General features: G+C 39.3%; 1 protein-coding gene across 1 annotated transcript in view; it reads right to left on the bottom strand.

Moving 5' to 3' along the window:
* NCBP1 (nuclear cap binding protein subunit 1) overlaps positions 1–20,314 on the bottom strand; it is a 30,793-nt gene that overhangs the window by 5,326 nt on the left and 5,153 nt on the right. Inside the window, exons 7-20 of the mRNA XM_084304729.1 lie at positions 20,091–20,160; positions 18,474–18,689; positions 17,823–17,920; positions 16,421–16,484; positions 13,093–13,203; positions 11,784–11,848; positions 11,007–11,069; positions 9,577–9,651; positions 7,789–7,892; positions 6,831–6,953; positions 5,454–5,556; positions 4,005–4,098; positions 1,372–1,475; positions 419–533 (exon numbers count right to left, since the gene is read on the bottom strand). Of these exons, the coding sequence (XP_084160855.1) occupies positions 419–533; positions 1,372–1,475; positions 4,005–4,098; positions 5,454–5,556; positions 6,831–6,953; positions 7,789–7,892; positions 9,577–9,651; positions 11,007–11,069; positions 11,784–11,848; positions 13,093–13,203; positions 16,421–16,484; positions 17,823–17,920; positions 18,474–18,689; positions 20,091–20,160 (1,405 nt within the window). The remainder of the gene's footprint in view (positions 1–418; positions 534–1,371; positions 1,476–4,004; positions 4,099–5,453; positions 5,557–6,830; positions 6,954–7,788; positions 7,893–9,576; positions 9,652–11,006; positions 11,070–11,783; positions 11,849–13,092; positions 13,204–16,420; positions 16,485–17,822; positions 17,921–18,473; positions 18,690–20,090; positions 20,161–20,314) is intronic.

Raw genomic sequence — 20,314 nt, 5'->3', positions numbered from 1 at the left:
CATGGAAGCCACAAGAGTACTCTTTAACAGAACTTACTGTAAATATGTAAAAAGTTTGTAACTGTTCTCAGTGTTACCTAATAAGGTAATTGGAATCCCGATAAGAAGGGAAATGGAAGAGATGCTCATATTGGAAGAGAAACTTGTGAGAGAAAGCTTGGACAGAGTAAATAGACGTGAATTCCCCTAAAGATTTTACTGATTTCTTACGTAATTGCAAACTTCAGAAATGCGGATTGATAACACGCAGTCAGTTTTTAACGTTTTAAGTGCTACAAATGACCACGTCTGCATACATACTTCCTGATAAGCATATTTAGTCTGTCCTTCCCCAAAAGCAATTATGCATCAGTCTGGCAGCATGCAGGTTTGTGTAACTTAGCTTAAAATAATTAAAAATTACAAACAAATTACTCACTCTTTTGTGCTGTCTGGCCAATCTTGCCTTAGTCTCCTCCAGTTCCTTATGAATCTTCAGAACATGCTTATTCATCTTACGAATTGTGGAATGTAAGATTTCCCAGATATAAAACCTACATACACAACAGAGTAACAAGCTTTGCCTAAGAACGTTTTCCAGGGTTCTTCCACTTTGGTATGTTTAGAGACTACTTGCAAAATGACATGCTAGAAACATTCTTGCCTGGTCACACAAACACACAATGCCAACTGTCTTGGTTTCAGTTAGGACAGAGTTAATTTTCCTCCTAGCAGCTGGCACGGTGCTGTGTTTTGGATTCAGGATGAGAATCATGTTGACAACACACCGATGTTTTGGTTGTTGCAGAGCAGTGCTTACACTAAGCCAAGGACTTCTCAGCTCCTGGCTCTGTCCTGCCAGCAGGCAGGCTGGGGGTGCAGCAGGAGCTGGGAGGGGACAGACCCAGGACAGCTGACCCAAACTGGCCAAAGGGGTATTCCATACCATCTGGGGTCATGCTAAACAATATATAGGGGTGGCTAGCCAAGGTTAGGCTGGGCATCGGTCAGCAGATGGTGAGCAATTGCACTGTGCCTCACTTGTTTCGTACATATTATCGTTATTAGTACCATAATCATTACTGTTATTATTTTCCTTTATCTTCTGTCCTACTAAACTGTCTTTATCTCAACCCACACACTTCATTTTCCCATTTCTCTCATCCCAGAGAGGGAGGGGGAAGGTGAGCAAATGGCTGTGTGGTGTGTAGCTGCCGGCCGGGTTAAAGCACAACACCAATTCAGAAAGAAAGATGCTGAAGTAGGTATTTTGTAGACAGAACAATGTACCATTTGTACCATTTGCTTACACTACTCAGTTTTCATAGATGTAGTGGCCACTTAAAATAGTAATTCATAGGAAAACAACAACCTAAGACAAGTTTGTGTTACCTAGTAAAATCATGTGCAAGCTCCGAGGAGAAGATCCAGTTTGCTACTGCAGCACAGTCAACAATTTGTGTCCGAATCATCTTGTCCACAAGCACAGCAATCATCTGTATTTTGTGAAAGACAAGATAATCATTTCTATCAAAATAAGAAAAGGTCTTGTGGTAACATTCAGCCTACGCAAAGTACTCCAGCCTCAGAGGTGGTTTGATGCAACTCAATATTAGTGGTATTACCGGGTAATTTCAAATACTTAAAAAAGCTACTGCTGTCTAGAGATGACATCTGGTTAGTCTAGCCTAAAGCTACTTACATTAGAGGATCTTTATCAACTGCATAAAGCAAGTATTCTCATTTTGTTGAACAACCTTTTATTCTACTTGTGAAAGTATCACATCACTCTTCATAAAGTTACGTATTTCCATACACAAGCAAAAAATACACGCATCAGAGTTGGAAGTGAAACGTCACGGACACAACTCCAAGCGTTGTCATCAAAGCACTAAAACCACAGCCTATACAACTCTTGCATCACCATAAGGAACAACTGTTGGCCTACTCTCCTCGCACTGCAACAGTTTTCAAATGTGACAATAAGCTCTTCCCTACAGGAACTACTCCTGTCAGGACATAACATTATTATATTAGGACAGAGCCGGTGCTCTGAAGTCAATGGAAGTGTTTGCCTGCTACAGGCAGTGTCATGATTCCAGAAGCTTTGCAAGTAATCTAGTAGGCAACTGCAGAGAAGAGCTACAGACCAAAGCAGTTAGAAGCTGTTCAAAAAAAGAAAAAAAAAAGGCTTATCTTAGTTATTCATGTGCTTGAATACCACAACATCTGAGAACCACAGCCTGCAATGTATTTATCCTCACAACCAGCCATTGTCACATTAGGAAGTGTAACAAAGCTCCTTTTAAGGAAGGAAAATTAAAATAACTGGATGAATCATACAGAAGACTCAGGACTCAACTTTCAAGTCCCAGGATAGCATCCTGCGCTCTATTTGCCTTCCTGTAATGCCAAGACGAATCTCTGATTACTTAGCCTGATCTTCCAAGAAACACAGGCTTAGAATTTGGGGAAAAAATTTCATCTCAGTGTTGAAGTTTCTCTTCATGAAGTCACCAACACGACCTTTCTAAATTGGTCCAGGGACTACTGATTCCTGCTGCTAAATCACTATCTGCAACAGAGATCACTCATTACTATTATATGCCTCAGAAATACTACTGGTAGTCTGAACCAAATCAAAAGATGTTCCCATTTATACAGGAGCAGGGTGAGCTGCATAAAACAGACTCCGTACAGAGTCTGTGTGCCAGAGGTTGTGGACTCACAGAAAAGAAAGTGCTTAACAAGAAGCAAAAAAACTGAACTGCGATACATGGAGGAGAGGAAATTTAGGCTCCATGATCAAGGCCTTCATAACTTGTTTTAAAGCAATCTTGATTTATTCATAAAAATCTAATGTAACCATTAAGTATGGGTTTGAAACCTCCATCTCGGTTTGGTCCTACTGCAGTACAAACGGATGAAGAGGATATGGATATTAGATTGCAGTAACATAATTTCTTCTGATCCAGTTAAAGGACAGTAGTAAGAAGTAGGTCAGATTGCAATCATCACATTTTCAAGGTCAGTGTTTTGCGCAGGAAATTTTATATATAAAAAAATATTTTTTTTTTTTTTTTACTGTACTTAAAAGATACCTAGACAAGATCTTATATCTCTGTTAGGCACTAAGTTTTTACCCTTTGGAGCCCTAGAGAACTGACCACAGGTCCAGTAGCAGATGCAGGAATTATCCATTGCTCTCAGCGGAATTGCTTCGGAAAGTCTGGACTATGCAGCTGTGAAATACGGTCCACTTTCAGACACGGTTATGTGTAACACAAACACATCAGTATGGAATACATGAAATAATTAATGCAGGCAAATTCAGCATGAGTTCCTTATCGATTTCTATTTATAGAAGAATGACAGCTGAGGGAGAAAACAACTGCTGTGAGGAAACTGAACGGCTTAAACAAGTGAGGTATTTTTCATAGGTCTTCCAGGGTGTTATTTCCTCTGGCTTGAGATTGAATGTAATCATGGTACTGTCAGACTGATCTGTTCTGAACAGTTATTGACTGCAGCTCTACTCACTTTGCACATGCACAACAGTGACTCCAACATGATCTTTGTTGAATAACTGCATGGCTTTCACTACCAAGTGAAAAAAAGCTCTGAAATCAGGTTTTCTCATATCCAAAAAATTTGCCTGCTTTTGTTATGAGATCTACACCATATTTTTCAATTCCACACGTCAACACCAGTTTCCAATTTTTGAGCAGATACAAGTTTTTAGCAAAAGTTACTCTCTTATTTGACAAAAAACATAGCATGAAGCTGAGTCAGAATGACAGCCTTTGCTCTCCCGTAATTTACTGAGGAACAAATGGCTTCACAGTATATACTTCACCTCCAACCTTCTTTTTGGGCACTACTAACAACAGTAAACACAATTTGAACTTTCCTTCAAATAAGTCAATAGTCAAGAATCTTTTAAAGGATATAAAGCAAACTGTACTGCTTTTTATTTAATATGACCCCTGTGAGTCAAAACTCACAACAACATTGCAACCTCTTACCTGTGGGTGATTCTTCCAAACCTCATATACAACCCTCAGAACATGGAGTTTTCCCTCATCACTTTCAGCAAGTGTTTTAAAGACTTCATGAAACCTTTTAACAGATACAAAATAGTCAGTGGAGGGGTTGGGATCAGGTCAAAAAAGCACGAGATATGAGGCAGGTGGTTTAGACTGCCCAAAAGGAGAATTCTGGGACTATCTGCAGCAATTCTTGAACAATTAATCTACAGAAAATATAATCAGCCTGAGCCAAAAAAAAAAAATCTACAGTCCTAAAAGCAGCTTGAATCTCGGTGGTGAACTTTCTCCCTGACAGTGGACTACATTTCTCATACTCTCACAGAAAGCAGGAGGCACTTTCATGCTTGGTGTACTTAGCTACACAACTGAAGCAAAATTTGCTTGCCTTTTTGAGCCTTAGACCTTCTCGATATGTGTTTCCATAACTTTAGACACTTAACCAATCTGCCTCTTTTTGACAGAAGTGCAGCTAAAGCCTCAATTTTAGCATAGTTATGCTCAATGCCACACAGTGTTCACAAATCGGCTTATTGTAATGTAACTATAAAGCACTATTTAGACCTTTTTGATCTCATGCCTGCCACTGCTGGTCTGCAGCAGGGAAAATATTATGGCTCTGCATATTTACATCAGCCGGCCTCTTGTACTACTGATTGCAGGTTACTGCAACAGCTTCTTGTAAACACGGCCTTTACAGAGCTTCCAAGAGCAGGTTTTTGTACTACCTCTTTGTATTTTCACTGGCAAACACAAAACCAATCCATTAAGATGTATTTAACTACCTTTCCCAGATCATGGCCATTTAATAACACCTGAAAATTACACAGTACTAAAAATGAGCTATTGTATCTCATTTTGCTGAAAAAAAAAGGTAAAGTAAACTCTTTAAAGAATTTTATTAAGGGGTGCTCTCCAAAATACTCAGGAATTGATCTTATTTTGTTTTGTTACATACAGACATTTGTAGCAAGCTGCTTTTACATTTCCTATTTTCTTTTCATTTTCTCCAGGCCTTACTGTTTGTTAGTCATACTCATAGTAAAGATAACGTGATGACTGTTACCCAGTCATTCAAACATAAGGAGACATCCCTTTTTCCTCATATGCGCAGCAAATGAGTAATCCTAAAATGGATTTAGGTTCCAGACCTGTCTCACTCATCTGATGTGCATCACATCGCTGTGACATACGTCACACAGCTCAATCAACGGGATATATACCTTTGTTAACTCCATTCACATATGTGAGCTAGCATTTACACTACCATTCCTTCAGTAAGCAGCATCACTAGTTCTCCAAATCCTACTGCATTGTGAAGCACTGAGAATATGGCTGAAGCCTGGAGATCAGCTTTCTTGTCAGTCATTTCATTGTCAGAATTAAACAGTTCTGTTAGCCCCAAAAGAACATACGTATTACACTTACTTCGCCAGGGCACTGAATGAGTGGCTGAAAGACTTTGCAGCTAGATGGAGCAGGGTCTGAACAAAGACTTCTATTTTCAGAGGGTTGAAGGTAAATCCTTCATCTGCAAGTTATTTGAAGTTCAAACCGTAAGTACCTCAAGCAGAGCACGTAAACTACACATAAAACTGGAACAGTAACTTACGGTTTTAACTCATTTCACAAAAAAAAAAATAAAATGGCAAGAGGGGCGTGCAAGGCTGAGCAGGGAGCTGGTAAAGATTTTCCAAGTACTTATTTTACCAAGTATTATATGTATTGCAGATATTCACACCCCCGTTTTGTCACGGGGAAAACACACGGGGTGAATTCCAGACCACTGAAGAAGGTATCAGAGACACAGCCCCACTACAAGCATGTAACATAACAGCAGCAGAGAAGGAGAGCCAAGGAGGTTTGCATCAAGCTGAAGGCCTGGTAGACCATTAGGAAAGGACAGTGGGTGAGCACAGGTGAAGCTAAGGATGATTAGGAAAGGATGGCTATTTCTAATATGGGAGAAGGTCAAACAAGTGTGCTTAGCGAACATGGGTACTAGAGGTGAATGGTGCTAAATCCTTCCTATAGATCTACAGATGAAGACAAGCGGGACAGGCAACACTGATTACTGGGTGACGCCTAAACCACATCAGGAGACACGACAGAGGATCTCAGAACAAGAAACTTATTACTGGTGCTCTCTGCTTGCACGGTAGAGCAATTGCTGTTACTATGGAAATATACTATATACTATGAAACCGTCCCCATTGCACAGATCACTTCTCAGAAGACAGATTCTCTATCTCGTACTCATTCTTGCCCCCTAAAATGCATGGGCTTTAGCAATCAATACTGCCTGAGGCTGCAAAGCTCAGCAGAACTTGCATGGAGTCCCATTGTGAGTTTCTATTGTAGGAGGAAGAGAACCACCTTCTGTGCAAGATTAACACCAGCATGCGGCTGTCTTGTCTGCCATAAGACTGCACTGAGAGGAGGGGAGCTTTTAGACAAGGGCAAAAGCACTGAATTGACAGGGTAAGGCAAACAGCATGAACTGTACTATGAAGGCAAGGGAAATGTTAAATTCCTTCATGATGCCTCTGACGACAATTCCAGGAAAAGCCATCTCGAGCACTGGGTTACCGCTGTTAAGAAAAAGAGGTTTGCTTCTGCATGTAACACGTTTACAACAAACCTTAACAATGCTGCATGACTTTTATTTACTAATACATTAAAAGCCAAATGTAGGAAGGAAGAAACAAGCAGTTCAGTTAACCAGCACACACATAGCTCCAGAGGAGTGTAAATCAGTGCATACGGAAGTATTTAGAGCCTTGCAAAGCCTAACAGATATCTTACCATCATCATCATCCTGGTTTGGATTAGGCACATCTTTTAAAATGCTGAAGATTTCATCATTACTGGCCTTGTTTTTAATTGCAATTGTTAAACAGAGTGCCACAGTATATCCAGGAAGAGACCCTAAACAAAGAGGTCAAAAAAATCAGTAGACAATTGAGTACTTTTTATCATCAGTTTGCCTCTCAGAGAAGCAAGTACAATTCCCAGATACACTAAAAACTAGCAGTTTTTGACATTGTCCACACCACTATTCCATAACACTGCTCAGCAGGTTTCCTAGTCTTCATGTTAAATTCAAAACATTCGGTACAATCTTTAGAGCTGAGGTCAACATATCACTCTCCCTTTCTGAGGTTGTATTTCATCCTCCCCCAGTTTCCTAAAGATACAATATTGCCTTGTTTTTCCTCACTTCATCTTTGGTGGCGAAACCTTTATGTTTAGGATTGTCTATTAATTTTTTTATTATTGGTTGTAAAAAGTCTCTACATCAATCTCCACATTATTTGCTGTTTCATTAAACCCAGTTTACTGGTAGAATGCTCTACTGTTTTATGAAGGTTAAAAAAAAAAAAAAAAAAAAAAAGCCCATATTATCATTTCATGTGCTTACTTTTGCATAGGATTATGCCTGAACAGGGAAAATAGATGAATTTTCCAACTTTAGTCCTCTGACAAACAATGCAATACTGTACAATACCACAACCACCTCAGCAAAAATAACTTAATGTATCTGGATTTTCTTTTCTTTTACAAAATTAAAAGACAGTAATACAGAGATCCAGACTTTGTATTAATTGCTCATATGGAACATATGTGCCCATAAAAAAAATCACTTATTTGTTTCACCTGCACTTTTCTTTATGAAGGCAACCGATACGCTCAATCTAGTGTGCTCCCTTGCTCTGAAACACTTGAATTCGACCACTCAAGTAACCTACCACGTAATACTTACTATTGCTTTCATCTCCATATTTGTAAATGCACACTGGATTTGCAGGACTGAGGACAGAAAAGCTTGCAGGAACAATGTCTATTATTCGCTGATGGTAGGAGAGTCTGGAAATAAGTTTCACAGAGCAGAATGAAGATGGGTATATGTCCGGGTATCAGCTACGATAGTTAATTTTCCTCCTAGCAGCTGGCACGGCGCTGTGTTTTGGATTCAGGATGAGAATCATGTTGATAACACACCGATGTTTTGGTTGTTGCAGAGCAGTGCTTACACTAAGCCAAGGACTTCTCAGCTCCTGGCTCTGTCCTGCCAGCAGGCAGGCTGGGGGTGCAGCAGGAGCTGGGAGGGGACAGACCCGGGAGAGCTGACCCAAACTGGCCAAAGGGGTATTCCATATCATCTGGGGTCACACTAAACAATATACAGGGGTGGCTAGCCGGGGCTGGGGGGCCGGCTGCTCAGGGTTAGGCTGGGCATCAGTCAGCGGGTGGTGAGCAATTGCATTGTGCATCACTTGCTTTGTACACATTATTGTTATTAGTACTATTATCATCATTACTGTCATTATTTTCCTTTATTTTCTGTCCTAATAAACTGTCTTTATCTCAACCCACATGCTTCGTGTTCCCGTTTCTCTCATTCCAGAGAGGGAGTGAGGAGGGTGAGCAAATGGCTGTGTGGTGTGTAGCTGCTGGACAGGTTAAACCACAACACTATAACATCAGGGCCAACACCAAAGTCATTGATTTACAATGTTTTTTTTTTCCTGGTCTTTACATTTCACAGATGTTTCTTCAACACAGTGGTAGCTTCTACTTGTTAGTAAAAGTAACTTGCCAGAAGATGCTCTCTATTCAAATACTTTGATACTGAGAGCATCATCTTCACAATTTAGCTTGTGAAAAGATTTAGAAGCTGCTAGGTAGGATGCTTTATGCAAAAGCCTAAAATGCTTTCTAGAAAACTAGTAAGACATTGGTAATCCAAGCAGAAAAAAATATTAAATGTCTTCATGTCTACAAATCTCTTGATTTTACTTTCCAACTTATTTGATTACTATAAAGGCTTAAATTTCACCACCAGTTTCCAGTGAAATGGAAGAATGTAACAGAAAAAAATGCATTCATTTTGTAGTACAATACTTTCACCCTTCCTATACTCTAAATCACTCTATACTCTATATCACTCTAAAATGGATTAATGTTTCCGTGTGGGACGCTGAACAACATGGGCTTTTTGAATATTTTGCTCTTTCTCCCTTCTATATCCTTCTCTCTCTAGAATCCTAAGTCTAGTCCTGATTGTGTACTCTTATTGTTGGGCTTTGGAGAAACTTGTTTGTGAATTACTACTATTATTATTTTTAAATACAAGCAACATCATAGAGGCCCAGAAGCTATGAATGATCTTGATTCTTTTAGAGTAACTTATAATCAGTTCCCTCTATCTCTGCGAATGCCTAATACTTTCCAGAAATACTGACTGAACTCTGTTTCTTTCCATGCCTGTGGTGAAGTACATCTTTTTGTAAACATAGGTGGGCATACCTAGAGATAGCTAGCTCACTACCATTTGCTCCACCTATTTCTCCCTCTCTCTGATAGAATTAGTGTTTTAAGTGTCCTACAGTATTGTAGGCCAGAACAAAATAGCACAGACTCATCTCTTAGCTGAGACTGAATTGTAAGAACAGACATGTGTAAGATAAAAGTTAAAATGAATCTGACTATATCCAGAAGAAAAGATCAAACTTTGTTTAAAACTCAACTATCTAAGGGTGTTACTTACCGCATGCATTTTTCCAAAACCTCTCTCACAAATTTGGGTTTGGGCTTTTCAAGGTCCTGAGTAAGACAATCTGACCTATCAAAGGACAGAATGCAATAGTTTTTAGTGAAAGAATTTGTGAGTTAGTCTCTTTCTGGCTTAGCCCAATACGTGCAAAACAATCATGGCCTAAGCATAGCTGGACTGCTTAACACTTTCTGTTTTACGGTGTAGGCATTTTTAAGACAATGAGGTGGTTTATCACTATTTCCTTATTATCAGCAATCTTGAAAGTTCATCTTTTGTATGCTGTTTTTAAGTAGCACTCTTTTCCCCACCAGACCAAAAATAGCTTGTGCTGATGGTTAGCCTGCTTTCTCTTTCCTGAGGAAAAGAACCTTGTGTGATTTCCTAGTCTGTTCCTCCCTCACAGGAATTTCTGAGCTTCTGGCTGATTTCAAATGCATTTCAGTTGAAGAAAAATCTCAAATATAGTGACATTTTCAAGATTTGTGAAAAATGGCAGCTTGTGATAGAAACCCACATAAGCATTCCCATCAAGGAACATCCATGCAAAGAAAAATCAGCTCTTTGAAGAGCACTGGCTGGTCAGCCAACATGGATGTATACTAGAGTAACCAGCAAGCACTTAACTCTACAAGGACAACACAAGAAACTTGAGTAATGCCACAGCAACGTACTGCACCCCTCTCCATGAGGCTTGGGCAGATCACCTATGGAGAGCGTGTATGGTAGCAGGCTGCAGAAGTTAGGTCTGTAAAGAGGACTGAACGCCAAGGTGATATTGCTAAAATGGAGAGAGTGAGCAACAAGATGGCAGTAAAGAGCCAGCATGGCGTCTGGAACACAAAACCTGGGAAACCTGTGGTTAGACAGTGATAAGAGTCCACGGATCTCCAGCCAGGAATGCAAATTCAAGATTTGGCAAAATAAGAATGGGTGGCTGGGGCAGCTCTGCTGGAACTTTGTGTACTAGGATTTGGCAGGAGGGAAACAGACCTCAAGGTCCCAAGGACAAAGGTTAAAATGAAAGGTTAGAGTAGGAGAGAGAGCATCGTCACAGCCTGAACACAGGATACAAAGAGAGAAAGCATCAGAACAAATCATTAAAATAAGGAGCCATTTCAGAGAATTTGCCAACAACTGACCGAGGCCACAGCACAATCTAAAGAAATTTCTATTTCTCCTTAGGGCACACTCGCACTTACATGAGATTCTTCACAAAGCTAGTCAGGGACAGACAATACAGTAACTAAGAAGATTATCAAGATAACCTGCCACTGAATGGTGGTGAACAGATTATAAAAAGATCTCTGAAAAGTTAGAGGAAAGCAATTAACAGGGCCACTATACTGTGACATTTCATGAATAAGTTTGAAAGTTTAAGGTTTTTGCAATATGAGGTTCAGATTAAAAGGAAAGAAACTTACCAATCTTCCCAGCTCCAACGGAACTGGAAGTTGCTCAAGTGGTGAGAAAACCAATTAATAAATCTTTATCAAAAGGAAAAAAAAAAAACTCCATTAAATACCAGAAGTGCAGGAAAACTTTCAGTTGAGATTTTCCTGTAAACGTATTCTACCTGTCAAAAGCAAGCATGAACTCTAAAGCCATTATAGCATTACATTTATGTTGACAGATATGAAAGACCAAGTTCAGAGAAACAGAAACTAGCTATTTTGGAAGAACAAGACAGCCTGTCACATTCTGTTGTTCCATACATACAGATACATACATACATACATACTAAGCCAACAAAACGTAAACTTAGCGTGCATATGCAACTTTCACATTTTTGATGAGTAATTAGCAGCTCTCCTGCACAACGCAGTTTTCACTCAAGCAGCAAAATGACAGCCACTCTCCTCTGGGTGGCACACGTGCCGAGACTCCATTTCCCACTCACTTGCCAGGCCGCTAGGGAGCAGGCTTAGTACCAGACAGAGTACCAGTCAACTATCAATGAACTGGAATACCAGGCTGGAACGTGAGAAAGTTCTCACCAGCTCACCATGGAGTGTTTATAAGGAGGCCAAGAGTCGTCTACTTTCTATTTAGACTGATCAATTCCAGAGCCCCCAAAATCATTTTGAACAGCACCATAAAGTTCTAACACAGATTTTGGATTATTCCTTCCACAGATTCCTCAATACCCAATGCACAAGAAGAATTAATAACATTTTCTGTCATCTCCAGAACACTTTTACCTGTCTACACAGGTTGTATTCATTGTATCCAAACGCATGTAGAGCATTTCTGTCGCTTGTGCAAGCTGAAAGTTTCTTATTAAGGTTAACAGAGAAGCATTAAATAAGTCATTTGTAGTTCTTTTCAGTTTTTGAATAGAATCTTACCAACTCTTGTACTGACTGCTCCAGGATCAGGTAAATCACAGAAAAACTGCAGTGGAAAAGAACACAGACTACAGGCCAAGAAGTGAGTTCTACCTTCTAATCCCAGTCTATTTTTCATCTGTTATTGTAACAAGACTATGTGATTCTTCTACAGAAAGTCAGAATTCTGATCACACAAGAATGGAAACTGCACTGATATAAATGGACACCAACTTCCTAATGGAGTATTTCTGTAATCTCACCATCATGGCTTCACAGGCTGCTGTCGAAGCTTACTCATGATCTTTGATCAACACTGAAGTATTGAGAAAGTATGTCTACACTGATTTCACCCAGAAGGGCTTTATCCTTATGGCGTCCATATTAACACTAAAAACTTCCTGCACAGAGGGACACACAACTCTAGGAATAGATCAATGAGATTGTATGGTTTTCAAAAAGTGAGTGATATCATGAAATATAATGAAAATTTGTGAATGAAGTTAGCAGGCATCTGTTCACAGCCCTCCATTCTCAGAGTCTATAGCTTGACCTGAAATGATGAGCTAACATGATCTAAAATGGCAGCACAACAGGGACAATGTAATAGTCAGAATTAGCTGGGAGTCATGCATCCTTCTTCAGCATTTAGCTACTCTATCTGTGCTGACAGATGATTACTGACCTTTCAAATGCTCGTAGTGGGAGCATTTGAGTGGGAACTCAAGCAAGTTCCTTTAAATCATCTGCTACACTTCCTACTGGAGGAAAAAAAAAAAAAAAAAAAAAAAAAAAAGAGTAGGAGCGCTCACTTAGCTGTTAGAACAAAAGATCAAGTTTGTCACTTCCTTTCTTTCTCAGCCTGTAATGCATCTGTGACCGTGCCACACATTATCCAGACCTAACAGGCTATACTGACAAACAGGAGAGCTAATATTTTATCCCCTCACTAAAACAGCACTTCTTGGGTAGGTGAGAGGAAGTACCAGAACAGTGTCCAGAAATCTGAAGAGTCTTGCCCAACCAGCAAGACTAGATCTGTGCTATGTGGGCTGTGTTGTTCTTTCATGTGAGTGTAACAGGCATTATTACTGACAGTATTTATTGCTGTCTCCGCACCCACGGAACAAATAACATAAAGACTCCATTTTAAAAACGCTCTCCAGCAGCAAGGAAAGGATACGACTTGTGGTAAAGAACCAGGCTGAAGTTTGCACAGTTCAATCAGCAGTGTCGTGTACATGACTTCAATGTGTGGCGGAGATGGAAGCTGAAACAATTCTGCAAATATCACCTGTAGGAGAGGAAAGCATACAATTAGAGCACAGCCAGACGTCGGCCTCCAAAACCCTCAGCTCCAGAACAGTGACATCAACCTTGAACAACAACATACACAAATGACTTCATATTACTGTCAAATATATGTTCCAGGAAAAAAAAAAAGTGAAATTTGTAAAGACAATGGTAACTCTACATCACACAAAAACAGTGAGCAACTGCCCTCATCGTCCAAATTAATACTACGCCATCCCAGCATTATACATGTCTAGCAATGTGCCTGGTTTTAATATGCCATATTGCATCATCACCAAATGATCTGAGCAAACCAAAGCTGAAATTATCTAATCCTCTTAAATAATAAATATTAAACATACCATATGCTTAAGCTTCATTTAATACAAGAGACTATTTACAAGAAAAATAAACCTGTACTTTTCCACAGTGGCCTCTTTTCTTCTATGTGGAAAAACTTATATAAATAAAAGCCACAACTTGAAACTGAAAATTACAACCAGCATTTTATGCAACAAAAATATATGCCCTGTACCCCTTGGCTGAGGATCCTTGTAAGAAAGCTAAAAACAGTCCTGCATTCATGTTTTATTTTCAACTTTGCCTAAATAATAGGACGTCAACCTTTAAGGGCTATGAAGAAATCATCACTATACAACGTTCATGTCTGAGCTTCTGTTTAGTTTGCATGCCACTCTCAACTAGATTTAAATTACATCACAGGAATCAGGAACCTCTGATTCATTATAGCTGGTGATTTTCCTCACTGACAACTTCCAAATAAACACGGAAGAGAAGAATTAAAGCTTAAACGAGTAAGCAGTAGATAATCTTACTAGCGTAAGAAATCAACATCCATTTATAGACATCACAAACAGCACGTGAAAACACACTGACTAGAACTTTATATTCTGAGGATGGATTTAAAAGCATGAAGAGACCATAAGGAACTGAAGAACCTTTCCACGACAAAATAATTTGGACGTAATGTTGAAAAACATGATAAAAAGGTGCAGATGGGACCCTGTCAGGCACAGAACTACTCCTATTCTGAAGATGGGAAACAGCAACAATTGGACAACCACTAAATACCTCTCTGAGACACTCCTCAAGGCAATAGTTCTGATGTTCATCATGGGTTTGTTATCAAACGTTCAGATGAAGTGTTTCAAACTGGCATGCAGCACTTTGTGAAAATAACCAGGTCACAAGAAAGGTCAGGGCTCTGAAAACCTGAACATCCAAACTCTGTCCAAAAGCCATAAGCGCACAACAGGTCATACCAGTACAGCAACCCAGTCACGCTGCCGAGACACTCTCTGTTCACAGCTACCAGTAATACCACAAATATGCTTATAAGCAGCTGCTGAAAGGTGCCACGTTTGAGAATATTTTGCACAGGTTCTAGGGAGCACAGAGCGTTCTGACGAACACAGCTCGGCCTGACAAACTACAGCATGCAGCCTTACGTACCTCAAAAATACATATATTTGGGAAGATACTGAGCAGTTTCAGGCTACATTTACGGTTATGGTCTCAGTCTTAAATAATACTTTATTTATTTTATTAATTTATTTGTTAGACAACATTATATCGACTGTTCTGTGCCATATGACAAAAGTTAGTGAAATTTCACAGATGAAACTGCTGAACTGCTGTTGAAAGCAATAAACTTCTGGCTTGAATGTTAAGAGAAACCTTACAAAGGAGTAGTAGCAAGCAGAATGAACAAGTCTGCAAAATGCATGCTAAGCCTTAAAAATTCAGGAACTTCTTTAAAAATACACAGTCATAAGTAATAACGTTAACATTCTAGAACAACTCAAAATTGCAAGAAAAAGGAAATTGTGACAGATACAGTCAATACAATTCATACACCAATCTTGCATTTGTCTCCAGTCACTTTGTCTATGCAGACTTTTTAATTTCATATCCTCCGAGTCTTTGAATCAGTGGATTTCCAGGGTGTTTAAGTAACTTATTTCATCAGGAATTGCAGTAACTACTTGGTGGCACTAACACTGAGCTGAGCATAAAGCACCTAGCCATATAGCCATATACAGCACCAGAAGATATTGAAGATAAGACCACTGACGATATTTTGATGTTAAGACAGAAAATTATCATCAATTTTGAGATTCCTCTCTTCTGAATTCAGAGTACAAATAGAGCAACATGACCAAACATAACACAACTTACCAGCATTCAGAATATTTGCCATTTTGGTGCCAACAGAAATTCTCAATCCCGTCTTTATTAAGATACACCTTCTACGTTAGATTATTTCTTGTTATAATTAACTATGAAATTCCTATTTATAGACAGTTACTTCTTCATAAAGCCTTTATATAAGTCAGGATTATTACTGAAATCTGTCAATTCCTTTCAATTTTTGATTAGAAATTAACGAAGTTTTATACAGCTCTGTATCATGAAAACAGACCTTTGAAAAGAGGCATTACAAGAAAACCTACGCTGCTCTTCTGATACACATTACGTTTAATTAAACTCCTCTAACATGGGAAGTGCCCTGGAGGAAACATCACTATTTCACTTCAAGATCTTTACGGGGCCAGGCCAATACGTTCATGTAGAAGATCCACCCGCAGAATCACACAGAGCAGCTCAGGTTGGCTGGAGATTATTTAGTCAAGTCCCCTTGCCCAAGGCAGGGTCACCTAGAACAGGTTGCTTAGGGCTGCTTTTTGGAGGGTTTTATACTCCAAGGATGGAGAATCCACACCTTCCATGGGCAAGCTCTTTCAGGGTTTAACCACATTCACTGAAGAAAAACCAACCAACCAACCAAACCATAACAACACAGTCTTCTTATGTTTAAAAGGAGTTTCCTATATTTCAAATTTGTGCCTTTTTTTTTTTTTAAAGCAAAAGTGACTCAATTGTAGCCAACTCTTCAACTGTGGGATAAATTAGAAGGAAGAATGTTTGGGAGATGCTACCGCCTGGAATACTAGTGCACTAAGAAATTTCAGTACTTGACCAAAGCTCCCACACACTGAGTTAAAGTTACAACAAAAAGAATAAAACCAGCATTTGATCGTATATAACTTGCTCATTGAAGTCATTCCTAGAATTCAGTGAGCTTCTGGTTGACTCCCAAATCAAACTGTAATTTAATTGATCTATCATGGAGCTAATTGGGATGTCTTATTTGTGAAATAAGGAGCTACGAAAGAAGTTACCTATACAACACATACCTCGACTATGTGGTAGTTCAAGGGGATCTTGTTATTTCCTGGATAGCTCAACAGCTGGGCAGCACTGCAAAACCATAGGTACGTTTAGTTCTGAATATAACACAGCAAACATGATGTAAAGATCAAGTAACAAAGCTACAGGAAATGCTTAATTCTGGGCAAGAATTCACACAAAATCAGCACACACACAAATCAACAGCACTTCCAAAGACTCTCTGTTGTTTCACAGGACACTTACAACATGAGCAGCACAAGAGCTCACTGGCACTGCCTGAACTACGACCTGTAAAGACGTATTTTATTTCTCTTTTGCTATAACATTTGAATTCTGTATCGCTAAGCAAAGTAGTTTTGCATGGTGATGTGAAATTCTGGCACGCACATACGAAGTGGAAAAAAAATCCAAACTGAAACAGATGTTCAGAATGACTTGAAAGCACAATTGAGCTAACAGGTTATATAAGAAACTCCCAAGCTTCAAATGCTTCCTCTTTTAACCAGCTCTTTATCACCTACCATTATTTCATAGCAAACAACTGATACTCTCTTTATTTTATTTCTACCTCTGGCAAATCTTGAATCTGCCTCATTTACTTTCTCAGGGAATTAACAGACTCTTCCAATAACTGCAACAACCTTGAATTTCCAGTTCCTTCTGAATGAAAAAGCTGCAAGCAAAAAACTATCACACTCCATCAAGCATTGGTTTTGCCCATTTTTTGTACCCTATACCCAGTTTGGTGGGTTTTGCACGGAAGCATGACACAGACAATTACTTGTGGCAAACAACCTCAGTTACCAATCACCCCCACCAGATATTACCCAGAAAAAAGAAATGAAGAAATGTGCCTTGACTGGTTACTGGCGCTTCCAAATTCAAACACATGTAATTTGCTGACCCTGCAATAAGTACCCAGAGCTGGCTCCATTTTCTCTGCCATGTAATCCCTATGAGAACAGGGCAACAAGGAGTAGGAAGCAAAAGCATCTTTGTGAACACCAGCTCAATGCTCATCCTGCTTGAACAAATAAGCTTCTTTAAAACTCCAGGAAGAGTAACACAACCATACTCTCCATAGGGCTCCAATGAAGGGTTAAGTGTGTCTGTATAAATTTTTGCACCACATTCTTTATTATCAAGTAATTCCCTTCTCAAGAAGATACCGTTCCACAGACCCCAGCATTATATGTAATCTTCATTATCAGTGTATTATAGCCCCACAGTATTGCAGCTAACAGTTTTAATACAGTTAAATGTAGTAAATGAAGTTAATCAAACACTCTAGGAAACATTTAATCCCAAGCTCTTGTGTAACCAGTGCAGGACTCTGCGTATCCCTGATACTACTGATACCATGGTAGTATGTAAGCACCAGGGCCCCATAGCATAAGCTCTTCCTACCAAGTTTTTCTCTCTTTCCAGTGGGATTTGATGATGCAGTGAAGGTTCTCTTCTATTACAAATCGTTCAACAGAGTGGCTGCCAGGCATGACAGGGCCCTAGTTCAAAAAAAGAATGAAGATTCGTGAAAGTTAGGCAAACTATACTACTTCTATGTACACATGGAAAAAAAAAAACAAATATGGTGAGCTCTCAGCTGCCCTGTATCCTACTGAGAAGTTGGTGTGACACAGTTCCACGCAAACCTCAGACTTATATTTAAAACAAAATGAATACAAGGGCTCATAAAAGGAAACAAAATTAGAGAATATAATCACGAGTTCGTGAAGCATCCACTTCTTCTTTTGGTCTACATAGCAATGAGGCAGGTTAATAACAAGCAGCTCAGAAAAAAACATGCTTGAGTGAAAATACGGTTAAAAAATGGCCAGGATAGAGTGAAGAGAATACTGGTCATGGTCTCATTGGTGACAAAAATTGGGCATCAAGAAATGAAGGTAAAAGGTAGCAGACTTTAAGCAAAGGGAGGTATAAAAGTACTTGGGGAAATCAATACATATTCTTTCCTATTCCTATATACTTTTGTCTATATGTCTGCTGCTGACCCCTGAACCTAATTGTAAAATCAGCTCCTCCACGGGAGTCACGTACCTCGGGGTCATCTGTATAGTCAAACATCCTAAAAATAACCCTTGGCATCGGATACACTGAATCTTCAGTGTGAGGCGGAGGAGTGAACGGAGGCAGATTGTGTTGCAGTGCTTCACAAAGAATGCTATCAAAAGCCAAGTAGGGCCTCAGAATGTGTCGCTCTTGCCAGCGGTCTTTTTTCAACTTCTGAATCTGAGACCAAAGGCAATCTAAATACTGAAAGACAAAAAAAAAAAAAAAAGAAACATCAGGTATGCTGAATAAGTAACAAAGCTTGCAGCTCACGGCACAATCAGAAATTTATGTTTTAAATTCTGCATTGCATTCAGAAAAGAATAAACAGTTGCTTTAACTGCTTATTGCGGGATCTAATGATTCAGTAAACCAAGAGATAATTTAGGAACTCCAACCACCAGAGGCGTTGCAAATTCCACACAATATTTTGTTAGCAAAACTCAAACACTGATACGTTTTCAGAACACTAAAACAAAGCCCAGGAGACCATGATAGCAGTTTGCCTGGTTTAGTTGCTTTCTACAGTCCTGATAAAAGCAGTCCAGGACCTCTGGAGGCCACAAACCACTACAGCCTGTGGCCTTACTGAACGCAGTTTTCAAGGTACAACCAACACAAGAAGCATCTTCACGTGAAAGTGCTTTGCATTTACTGAAATCATCACACTATGAAATGGAAACATAACTAGTACAGGCACCTAAAGTGAATAGTAATGTTTACAGTACTCTGGATAACAGCAGGTCTCAAATGCACTCTGCTAATCTGTTCTCTACAGAACTAAGTAAGGAAATCTAGATATTGGGTAGGCAGAACGCTCATGTTGACATATCAATCATAATCAGAAAGCCCATTTCTTCAAATTATGACTAACAAGGCAATTGTTAAGACTGGGAATTTAAAAATAGGCATCTGATTTAATCAGAACAGTGAACAAAATGTACAAAAAGGCCCAAGTTCCAAAATTTCTCAGAAAATCAACCCGATTTTCATTGCTTTCCAACAAAAATTATCCTCAAACTCAAGGGAGGAGGAAAAAAAAAGAAAGTAACTGCGAAAAAAATAAAAAACAGAAAAGGCAAATTCTACCTAAGCCAGCCAGATGCCACCTCGTCCACCTAATATTTTGAAGTTTAATTGTGAAAGATGACACAGTAACTGCTGCATACAGCTTCTACGTGTTTGTTTAGCACTTCCTAGGGGAAGTGAAGCCACTTCAAAGGTTTCTTTCTTGCAGGGAGAAAACAGTAAGGGATGAGTAAGTAATTACACGCTGCTTGTCATAAAGGCCCTTTTAGCAAGAAGCCCTGTACATGCAAGTCCAAAAAGAATACTCCAGCTTACAACCACTCTTCATTTAATAACATTTAGTCAGGGACTTGTCAGCCGTCTCCTACTCACCCCATAAAACCTTATGCTTTGGTCCAAGACTTAAAAGAGAACTCCTTATCCAGGACTTCTCAGAAATAATGACAAACAGGAGATAATTCAAAGCATTAACACTTTTGGAGATACCTCTTAATTTTATAGTTCTGATTAAAGGACGCTTCAGGCAAAAATTGTGTTTCAAACTTTCTGAAAGAATGTAAAGTAAAAACCAGTCACCTCTTCTTGTGGATGTGGTTTATCAGCAGTCCAAACTTGAAGCATGGGTACATGAATCTTCTGGCGGCGTCTGTTTACACAGAACAGAAAGCTTTACTATTAAAGGCTAATTTAGGACAGCATTTTTTGTGTGTGACTGTACTACCACTTAAGTCTCTCCAGCTGATGAAGTCTATGGTACACAAAAAGAAGGTTTGTAATTATTTAAAGTATCTCGACAGCAA

This window comes from Netta rufina, assembly GCF_964035555.1.
Source record: "Netta rufina genome assembly, chromosome: Z".
NCBI lineage: Eukaryota > Metazoa > Chordata > Aves > Anseriformes > Anatidae > Netta > Netta rufina.
This window is presented reverse-complemented; position numbering and strand designations above follow the sequence as displayed.